The 11,741-nt window shown below is 32.4% G+C and overlaps 1 protein-coding gene, 1 long non-coding RNA gene and 1 other non-coding gene across 3 annotated transcripts; 2 read left to right on the top strand and 1 right to left on the bottom strand.

Annotated features, from left to right (window-relative positions):
• The first annotated feature begins 1,720 nt into the window (after positions 1-1,720).
• On the top strand, positions 1,721-1,827 carry LOC125866464 (U6 spliceosomal RNA). Its single transcript, XR_007446520.1, has one exon. It is a non-coding gene; the product is annotated as a U6 spliceosomal RNA (small nuclear RNA).
• A 5,324-nt stretch (positions 1,828-7,151) lies between these two features.
• Positions 7,152-9,573, top strand: LOC125864390 (protein NRT1/ PTR FAMILY 5.6-like). Its single transcript, XM_049544367.1, has 4 exons — positions 7,152-7,293; positions 7,473-7,690; positions 7,961-8,505; positions 8,601-9,573. Exons 1-4 carry the CDS (start codon positions 7,152-7,154, stop codon positions 9,472-9,474), a joined length of 1,779 nt encoding a protein of 592 aa, XP_049400324.1. The 3' UTR covers positions 9,475-9,573.
• LOC125864426 (uncharacterized) lies at positions 8,660-11,470 on the bottom strand. Its single transcript, XR_007446230.1, has 2 exons — positions 11,198-11,470; positions 8,660-8,908 (listed from the first exon to the last, which is right to left on the bottom strand). It is a non-coding gene; the product is annotated as an uncharacterized LOC125864426 (long non-coding RNA).
• Positions 11,471-11,741: the final 271 nt, after the last annotated feature.

Raw genomic sequence — 11,741 nt, 5'->3', positions numbered from 1 at the left:
CAAAAGTTATCAATTATTCATACCAGGATCATGCCACTAGAATACCAAAATAATTCCAACTTAGAAATATTAATTGTCATTTCTTTAATAAACAGTATACCAAATTCATTACATTATTATTCTCAAAATTCATTACAATATAATGCCAAAAAAAAAATCCAATCAAACCAAAAATCGTACTAAAACATTATCGATTGTCATACATGCTTGGTAGTATAATTATACAAATTTCAAAGAAAAAACTATCTATTTTTTTAACCAAAAATATACCCAAAAAAAATGCTTCAGACAAATAATGAACAAATTCAATGTTCATACCAAAATATAACATTATACATTTAAAAAAAAATGCCATAATTCAAATTATTATACACAACAAAAAATATGAAATCAGTATACAAATTTCATATAATTATTATGCACATTTTTCATACCTATTTCATGACATAAGTCGTCACTTTTTCACAGCAGAATCATGCCACTATAATACCAAAATAATATCACTTTTAACTATTAATTGTCATTTATTAGACAAATAGTATACGAAATTCATTCAAATATAATTCTAAAATCGTACCAACATGGTATAACCAATATACCAAATTCAAATAAATTTTATGTAATTTTTTAACCAGAAACATACAAAAAAAAATGAATGTTCAAACAAAAATCTATACCAATTTCAAACAAGTTATGTAATTTCAAAAGTGAATATTCATACCAAAAACGCCATAATTAAAACTATTATTCACAAACAAAATCTGAATATTTTTTTTCCAGAATCACTGTTCATAATTGTTTTGAACGTTTGGTTTGTATTACAATACAAATAAAAAGTCGCAAAGAACACTAACCTGAATGATCCCATCTACCACCATGTTTTATTAATATTAAGAAGAAGCCATCCAGAAAATAAAGATTATTGAATAAAAACGAATATGAATTAGATGAGAGTGACAAGATTTCTGGAAAAAATCGAAGAGAGAGAAATGTGGAAGAAAATGGGTGAAATCAGAATTTTTAATTAATTTTAACAAATTAGAGTGAAATAAGGAAACTAAATATTCTTAATTAGTTTGAATTTCCTTAATTTATGCTAATTAGTAATTATCTTCAATCAATTGAAATTTAATTAACACACTTATTTCCATTTTTTTACCCTTTTTTTTTTCAGAAACGAATTATTATTTATTTTATCTTTTTATTTTTTTCAAAACAAATTTTTACAACTATTTAAAAAAAGCTTTTTTTATGAAGAAACTGTTACAACCTGAAATTTTTTATTGTTACAACTTGAAAGTTTAATTCTACTGTTATAACTTGAAAATATTAGTTTAATATATGTCATATATGAAATTTTCACATATATAAACACTAAATATTTTTCCATAAAAAATTAGTGATTTTTTTCGAGTGATCAATGATAATCAAAATAAGATCCTCTAAAAAAGTAGGGGTGGGGGTGAGGGTGGGGCATTCATACTAGGATTCTAATAATTAAGGTTCTATCCATGCACTAAGGTTTCAAAAATAACCAAAATTGCATTTTTGGAGATCTCAGATTTTCATCTAAGGTCATTTCATTTCATGGTGTCTCATAATAAGTTGTATTGATACCTAATACCTTAGTTGGGGAGCACAATTTGCTCCACCCTACATTCCAAGGTATAATTATTATTTTTTCCTTGTTCACCTTAATCAAGAAATTGTCCACTCAATTAATCAAACAATTATTATCATCCGACAAAATTGGAACGATATAGAGAAGATCAGCATGACTCCTACGCAAGAATGATACGCACAAATTGAAAAATGGTTCAAATTTTTTGACAAAAGAAAGTTACTTGGATATTAAGTACCCTTTACTTTCAACTTAAAAGTTTGTAAGTTCAAATACAATAGTCAAATTAATTATGAAGAATATATCTCACCATCGCCCACTCACTTTTTCCAACCTACCCCCACCCAAAAAAAGAGGGTAAAGTATACTCTCAAGTAGTGCAATTTTTTATCATATAAAAGATTTGATTCATCACTATAGCCAGTGAAAAGTGATCAACGACATGAACCATATATTTACCCTTAGTGCTTTAGCATCTTTATAGAATAAAATAATATAGAAAAATGATTTATTTACACATGGTTGATACATTTACACACTCACAAAATAATAACCAATAAATATATATATTAAAACGTAAAATATACAAATATAATAATATATATTTTAGATATATTTAATTAACAAATATAATTATTTTCAGTTGATCGCCTTCAAATGTCTACCTTTATTTGTTCATTTTAAAAAATTAAAAAATAATTTATCATTTAATTTCTAATTTACCTTTATTATAAACTATAATCATTTCAATGCATGTTTTAAAATATTGAATTTGTTATATTCAAATGATAATATCATAAACTTATCATTTTATCAACAAAAAAGGATAAAAACATCCTTCCACATGTTGAGTGAAATTTACTATTTCTTTCACCTATTTGAATTTAAAATGTTCTTCATGTTAAATTTAAGTCTAATATTGCCCCTCCTTTTAATAACAAATGACGTGGAATGTATGATTTTTAAAAATTAAATATGTAACAATTATTTTTATTGGTCATCTAATATAGTAATACTCCACTACACAAACTTAGGATTTTGCTAATTTAGTGAAGCTATCGTGCTAAATGTGTACAACTTTGTAATTATTTTTTTCCATTTTTTGAAATGGCTTATATACCACGTCCACTAGTTTCAAAGAATCAAGACCATGGCCATACTTTATGAGTATCAATAAAGGTTGATCAATATTAAGTGGAGTATTATTTTTAATCAACATAAGTGGAGTTTGATAATTACATTACCACTAATCTTCATATATAACTAGTCGTAGAAATTATTTGCTTTCTAACCACTGTACTAATCATCCATTCTGATAAAAAGTGTTGAGTGCGCGAACAAAATTTTATAGATACTTGAAATTGAAAATGAAGTTATTTATAAGGTATTTGATATTTGTAATAGTGTTATACCTTTTGAAAAAATTGTGCGGAATTAGTCCAAAATGGAATCACATCGTATTAAGTGTATTATTGGACTATTTTAGTCCATCAACTTGTATCAAAGTTGATGGTTTGGTTGACTTAGGGGGGTGGAGTAAATATATGAAAAAGGTTTACGATTTTCACCTATAGTTTTGAAGATGCATCGAGGACATTTTGTTGGGTGTATAAAACACAGTCGTATATTGATAGTTAAAAGGATTGAAAGAAACTAGTGTTGGATATTCTTAATAACTTGAGACCATTTGAGGAAAATCGTACAAACTTGACTCAGAACAAACAATTCAGACTACATTAAAAGTATTATAGAACCGTTTTAGTCCAATTTTTTTTCCCAGTATTTGATAAAAAGATTATGTTCTTTCTAATTTTTTAAAAAATTGCTTTTTAAGTGTCAAATTAATTTATTAGTTTTACAATTAGTATTGACTTTTCCACGCCGCAACGTAGCAACGTGTTTTATATTGTTTCCAATATGTAGTTTTCATAGTATTTTCTTGAAGTTTTTCTTCAAATTCGATACGTGTTTTGTAGAATCCCAAAAGCCTACAATTTATGAGATTTTTGACAACTTAATTAAATCACGTTGTACATGTGATTTATTCAGATCTTGCAAGATTCACATAATTGTTTTCTGCATGTATAATTTGGTGTGTGAGGCAAATTAACCAGTTCTAGTGAGATCTAAAGTTCTTTATGAAAAAGGTTGACTTAGTGGGATGGGTGGGGTGGCGGGGGGGGGGTGGGTGGGGAGCGAGAGCTAAAGGATATGACTGAATTCCTTTCATAGAAAAATTGTTATAGGTAAATTGAATAAAAGTATTTCTTTTAATAATATATAAACCGTTGAATTTGCTTGTAATAAGAAATATTCTAAGTAGTATAATGGTATGGGAGGCTCAAAATTAAAATTACCTTCGGTCACAAGTTCAAATCCTAGCGTGATGTTCTAGTGTTTTTTTTTTTTTTCGAATCTCATTATATGAAATTCTGCTTCCACCACGGTTGCTAGTAGCCTAGTTTGAGTGAATATGAAGTTGAGAATACTGATCTCCGTATATGATCTTGACAATATTCACCTCATGTGCTAGATATTAATTGAGTTATACCTAAAGACTAAAGTTCATTTTGTTACCTTGTTATCGAAGTCAAACACATTCTAATTCTCATGATTTATCGATATTATCATAAACTCCATATATATGCTTAGAAGTTTTCTAAATATCTATAAATATTTGATTATAAATTCAATTATTATTATTATATATATTAACTTGAAATTGTCGTAAAATTTCATAATAAACTTTAAATTCGAAATCCACCTCCTTGTATGGGATGTAATATAAACATTTAATCTCCAATTATATGGTATATATCCTCCCCTCCTAATTGGTATGTTATAATGACGAGATGAGTGTACTTATATTGATTTTACGATATATCTCCTACCAATAACAAGTAACCTTATTCATTAAGGATAAAATTAATGAAAAGAAATCATTCAATATTCTTGGTTTTGTTGGAATACGAACCTGAGACTTTATAATTCTTAGCCCACTCTATAGTGACCACTAGATTACACCTTTGGGCGTACGATAACCGACTTTTTAAGGAACTTCATAATTTTTTTTGTAACAGAAAGGTTGTTTATTTTATTTTTTAAATTGGATGTCATTTTCGAATATTTGGTGGTGTTATTCAGTGGGTTGTAACTAGAATTCAAGAACAAAATTTAGAAACAGTAAATATTAGATGTGAATTATCATGTGATCGATAGTGATAGATAATATAGGCGCAATTTGGGGTTTTTTTATCACTTTTTCATGAGAATCAAATTCCTTGTAGTCATTATAATTGTATCCACAAAAGCAATTTGCCAACATCAATAGCTTTGACATTTACTATACTTGGCAAATATTAATATTATCCATCTTAATCATTTCTAGCATTCACATTGGTCAACCTTATGGAGGAGTATTTTGGCTTAAGATCCCCTTATCTACGTGGTGGAGTGGATGAGATCGCTCTTTTCTTAATCAGAAGTCTCAGAACAAAAAAAATCTTGGTAAGGAGTATCCCCACACAAAAAAAAGGGGAATATTATCTCAACCTAGCCTTATAGACTTTATAAAGGGGTACCACACGAATTTAACAAAGAGAAAAAAAAATTTCAAAATTTATAATCTAAAATAAGTTATAGATATTTGTGTGTCTATAAATCATTTCGTTACAGATAAATCACCCTATGAACTCAATAACAATCCTCTCTTCGTATGTGATACAAGGAAATTAGTAAATTACATCACATAAATTGAACGAGAAATAAATAAAAGATGCTTTTTTCTTTTATTAGTACATAAAGTTGAGTTGAACTTCTATCTATATTGGACAAAATTCTTCCCAGCTCTTTCCACACTTTTACTTTTAAAAAATATAACACGTTGATTTATATTTCAAAACGTGTTAGATTTTTTTGTTGCATCTATATATGTGAAGCACTATTTCTAAGTTTCCTTTTTGGTACACAACCACTATTATTTCTAATTAGTACAAGTTGTACACTTTCACATGCATCTGTGTTAATGGGACAGAGAAGTAATTATTTTAGTTGTTGAAAACTTCATGCACTTTGCTCATCTAAGAAAAAGAGAAGTTCCCCAATTATTTGTATTTGTTGAAATAAAATTGATAATCGTGATGTATGAACCAATAGCATCCGCCTTGACTAATTTCAGAGGAAACCTACAATCAACCGGCACAAATAGAGTAACTTTATGCAATAATATTCCGACCACAAATCCCGGAGTCTTCAAAAATCTAAAACCAAACTGCTTGAACAATAATTTCAACCATAACTTCATGGTGGAGAGGGGTGGTGGCTTAATGAAGAACATGTTTATAGTACTCTAATTGAATCATATTTTTTATGACTAAATACTTTATATTCACAAATAGTAACATTCTCTATCTCTCCAATCAACCCAAAAATTTAAAGGACTTAGAAAACAATCTCCAAATAAATAATATACCGAGTATAGTCCCACAAGTGAAAGTTTGGGGAGAATAGAGTATACGCATAGCTTACCTTTATTTGACAAGGTAGAGAGGTTGTTTTCGAAAGACAATATCTCCAAATAACAAGCCTATCATGTAAAATGAAAAAAATGCACTAATCAAGATTGTCGAGTAATTAAGATATATTAATGTGGCCTTTATTATCATCATTATTATACATGGTGTTGTGACAGATACCAAACACTACCAACAAACATGATCAATCCAGGAAAGGTGAAAATAAACAACTTACACAGAAATGTGACTCATGAGTTTACAGTGTTTCCAAGAAAGACAAATGAATTTAGCCATAGTTATTAGAAATTACAACAAAATTCCTGACATTTGGACCATAAACTAAAACTCTAAGTTAATGTACTTTGTTTTTGACATTGGTGTTTGGACCAGCTAGCATGTACCTCGACTAATCCATCTAGCTGCACAGTATGTTGGGTAAATTTTTCCTAAAAGGGTGAGATGAATTCACATTACATAACTGGGACTAGAACCTGAGACCTCGTGGTGCTTACTCCTATGCTACAACTCATGTTGAGACTTCAAATCCCATCAACAAAATAAAAGATAAGAACAAGGTACAACGCGAATAAAATGTGTGTTAATATATTCTGAAGTATAAAATGAAGTACAACTGTGAAAACACTTATCTGATGCCTCTTGTAAGTGTAGTCAATTTAGGCCGCTACAATATCTATCATCGCCACTTGTGTAGCAGGAGATCGATTCATATAGAAGAATCTGATTGCAGCATTGATGCCATACACAGAGTTAAGGGCCAAGGACTGCTTTAGTTTAGTGGAAGGAGTTATTTGTCAACCTCAAGTCACAATCATTGGCAATAAATTCCATTTATTTTCACATTTCTTGATGCTCATTACTCATATTCTTAGGAACTTTGACAATAGCAATGAAGATGAATTTCTTCCTATATAAAGTAAACAAACTAACCCACCAACTTCTCATATCAACCACTTGAGTACTAATATATCTTCTTTGGTATCTTAAGAGCCAAAAAAATGGATAAGATAAATGTGGAAATGGAGCAGATAACGAGAGCAGAATCAGTAGAACTGGTTTATGATTCTTCGGTTGATCATAAAGGACGAGTTCCTCTTAGGAGTTCAACGGGTGTATGGAAGGCCTCACTCTTTATTATCGGTAAGCATCTATACAACAACTAGCATACACACCAAATAGTGTCACTTATATGTCTAGTTTATGTTGCTCTCATGATTTATACTTATTCAAAGATCAAGAAATTTAGATTCTACATTTTGTTGAAAATGCTCCTTTATAGTTATGTAAATGGAGATACTGATGAACCGTTACCTTAACAGTGATTGAATTCAGTGAGAGGCTGAGTTTCTTTGGAATAGCTACGAGTTTGATTATGTACTTAACAAAAGTCATCCATCAAGACCTCAAAACAGCAGCAAAAAGTGTCAATTACTGGACAGGAGTCACTACCTTGATGCCATTGCTGGGAGGCTTTCTCGCTGATGCATACTTGGGACGATTCTCCACCGTTCTTCTCTCTTCCACGGTCTACTTCCTGGTAAACACAATTTCCGCTCCTTGCAATTTTCAACATGAATGGTAGTTTAGAGTACTTCCTTAAGATCAAGAAAAACATGTGCAAAACTCTAGCTTTCAATGGTTGGTTAAAAATGTTCTACTTCTAGATAACTAATGAAATTTTTTTGGAAATCCAATTCGAACAACAGAAAATCGGATCACAAATTTGGTTCTAGAATCATTGAACTTTAAGACATTGTAACGAATCGATGAATTTTCTCTTACTTGTTCTGGCTTAAATGTGGATCAGGGCTTGCTTCTATTGACAATGTCGAGAGTGGTCCCGAGCTTAAAACCTTGTGAGAGTGACCTCTGTGATAAACGGAGGAATGTCCATGAGTCAATCTTCTTCCTAGCAATCTACTTAATCTCTGTTGGAACCGGAGGACACAAGCCTTCTCTTGAGAGCTTTGGAGCTGATCAGTTTGATGATGAAAATCCTGAAGAAAGAAGGAAAAAAATGTCATTTTTCAATTGGTGGAACTTTGGGCTATGCTGTGGACTATTACTTGGTGTTACTCTTATCGTTTATGTACAAGATCATGTTAGCTGGGCCATGGCAGATGTAATACTCACACTAGTTATGGCTTCTAGTATAGCCATCTTCTATGCAGGGAAGCCAGTGTATCGTTTTAGGAAGGCAACTGGAAGTCCATTAACACCCATGCTAAACGTGCTCGTAGCTGCAATTAGGAAAAGAAGCCTTCAACTTCCTTCCGATCCTTCTCATCTACATGAAGTTCCCAAGTCAGAAACTACCCAAAGGAGGCTCTTAGGCCACACCAAAAGGCTAAAGTAAGATTCAAACTTAGTCATGATTAGGTTATGCAATTACTCAGGAAAGGTTTATAAATATATCATTGAAAACAATTTTTTATCATACTTTACAGGTTCCTTGATAAAGCAGCAATCCTAGATCAAACTCAAGATTCGACAGAACAGCAACGGAATCCGTGGAAACTTGCAACTGTCACCAATGTGGAAGAACTGAAGCTAATTATCAACATGATACCTATTTGGCTAACCACTTTACCGTTTGGTATATGCGTAGCACAAGCTGCAACTTTTTTCTTAAAACAAGGCGTGACAATGAACCGGAAGATCATTCACAATTTCGAGATTCCCTCAGCCTCAATTTATGCCCTGACAGCTGTTGGCATGATAATATCTGTTGCTTTCTATGACAAAATCCTTGTACCTTTCCTGAGAAGGACAACAGGAAATGAGAGGGGCATAAATATTCTCCAAAGGATCGGTATTGGAATGATCTTCTCGATCTCTACTATGATCGTTGCAGCTTTAGTCGAAAGAAAAAGACTGAATCTTGTTAACAAAAATCCACTCGAAGGTTTGAGTTCAATGAGTGTGTTTTGGCTAGCCCCACAATTCCTTATCCTTGGAATAGCAGATGGATTTGCCTTAGTGGGATTGCAAGAATACTTCTATGATCAAGTACCCGATTCCATGAGAAGTTTGGGCATTGCACTTTACCTTAGTGTAATTGGAGCTGCAAATTTCATTAGCAGCCTGTTGATAACCATTGTGGATCATATCACAAAGAAAAGAGGCAAGAGTTGGTTTGGAAAGGATCCAAACAGCAGCCGGCTCGACTACTTCTACTGGTTGTTAGCTATCATTACAGCTGTAAATTTGTGTGTTTATGTCATTGTTGCGAGGAATTATTCATACAAGAATGTTCACTGTAAGGCAACTATGTCTGTGGCTGATTGTGATGATAGGGATAATCGCGAAGCAATGGTTTAGTTTATGTAAATATTCATCAAGCTTTATTTAAGAAGTTCACTGTAATAGTTATAAAAATGTATTCTGATAAGCTAAATGGAAATAAAATTACTTGTTCAATCTCAGTCACTTCAATTGCTTTCCTCTTGTAAGTATACTCAAATTAGGCCGCTATAATATCTATCATTGCCACTTTTGTGGCAGGAGATCGATCCAAATAGAAGAAACTGATTTCAGCATCAAATGCCATTCGCTGAGTTAAGGGCCAAGGACTGCTTTAGTTTAGTGGAAGGAGTTGTTTGTCAACCTCAAGTAACAATCATTGGCATAAATTCCATTTATTTTCATATTTCTTGGTGCTCATTACTCATATTCTTAGGAACTTTGACAATGCCAATGAAGAGGAATTTCTTCCTATATAAGTGAACCAACGAACCCACCAACTTCTCGTATCAACCACTTGAGAACTAATATATCTTCTTTGGTACTTAAGAACCAAAAAGGAAGGATAAGATAAATGTGGAAATGGAGCAGATAACGAGAGCAGAATCAGTAGAAATTGATGAGATTCTTCAGTTGATTATAAAGGACGAATTTCCCTTAGGAGTTCAACTGGTGTATGGAAGGCCTGCCTCTTTATTATCGGTAAGCATCTATCCAACAACTAGAATACGCACCAAATAGCTTCACTTATATTTCTATCTTATGTTGCTCTCATGATTTACACAACTCGAAGATCAAGAAATTTAAATTTTACATTTTGTTGAACATGCTCCTTTATAGTTATGTAAATGGAGATACTGATGAACCGTTACCTTAACAGTGATTGAATTCAGTGAGAGGCTGAGCTTCTTTGGAATAGCCACAAGTTTGATTATACACCTAACAAAAGTCACCCATCAAGACCTCAAAACAGCAGCAAAAAGTGTCAATTACTGGACAGGAGTCACTACCTTGATGCCATTGCTGGGAGGCTTTCTCGTTGATGCATACTTGGGACGATTCTCCACCATTCTTCCCTCTTCCACGGTCTACTTCCTGGTAAACAAAATTTCCACTCCTTGCAATTTTCAACATGAAATGGCAGTTTAGAGTACTTCCTTAAGATAAAGAAAAACATGTGCCAAAAACTGTTGACCCTACTAGAGTAGTAACACTAATGAACTGTTAAAATCTGAAATTGGCTAAAATTCGTACTTTAGCTTTCAATGGTTGGTTAAAATGTTCTACTTCTAGATAACTAATGAAAACTTTTCGGAAGTCCAATTTGAACAAGAGAAAATCGGATCACAAATTTGGTTCTAGAATCATTGAACTTTAAGACATTGTAACGAATCGATGAATTTTCTCTTACTTGTTCTGGCTTAAACGTGGATCAGGGCTTGCTTCTATTGACAATGTCTAGAGTGGTCCGGAGCTTAAAACCTTGTGAGAGTGACCTCTGTGATAAACGGAGGAACGTCCATGAGCCAATCGTCTTCCTAGCATTCTACTTAATCTCTGTTGGAACCGGAGGACACAAGCCTTCTCTTGAGAGCTTTGGAGCTGATCAGTTTGATGATGAAAATCACTATACCATTTGGTATATGTGTATCACTAGCTGCAACTTTTTTCAGAAAACCAGGCGTGACAATGAACCGGAAGATCATTCACAATTTCAAGATTCCCCCCAGCCTCAATTTATTCCCTGACAGTTGTTGGCATGATAATATATCTGTTGCTTTCTATGAAAAAATCCTTGTACCTTTCCTGAGATGGACAACAGGAAATGAAAGAGGGATTAGTATCCTCCAAAGGATCGGTATTGGAATGATCTTCTCCGTTTCTATCATGATCGTTGCAGCTTTGATTGAGAGAAAGAGACTGAATCTTGTTCACAAAAATCCACTCGAAGGCTCAAGTTCCTTATCCTAGGAATAGCAGATGGATTTGCCTTAGTGGGATTGCAAGAATACGTCTACGACCAAGTACCTGATTCTATGAAAAGCTTGGGCATTGCATTATACCTTAGTGTAAATGGTGCTGCAAATTTCATTAGCAGCCTATTGATAACCATTGGTGGATCATATCACAGAAAAAATGGCAAGAGTTGGTTAGGAAAGGATCTAAACAGCAGCCAGCTCAACTATTTCTACTGGTTGTTAGCTAAGCTATCTCTGTGGCTGATTGTGATGATAGGGATAATCATGAAGCAATGGCTTAGTTCATGTAAATATTCTTCAAACTTTATTTAAGAAGTTCACTGAAATAGTAATATCAATGTATTCTGATAAGCTAAAAGGAAATAT

This window comes from Solanum stenotomum, chromosome 5, assembly GCF_019186545.1.
Source record: "Solanum stenotomum isolate F172 chromosome 5, ASM1918654v1, whole genome shotgun sequence".
Lineage (NCBI taxonomy): Eukaryota > Viridiplantae > Streptophyta > Magnoliopsida > Solanales > Solanaceae > Solanum > Solanum stenotomum.
This window is presented reverse-complemented; position numbering and strand designations above follow the sequence as displayed.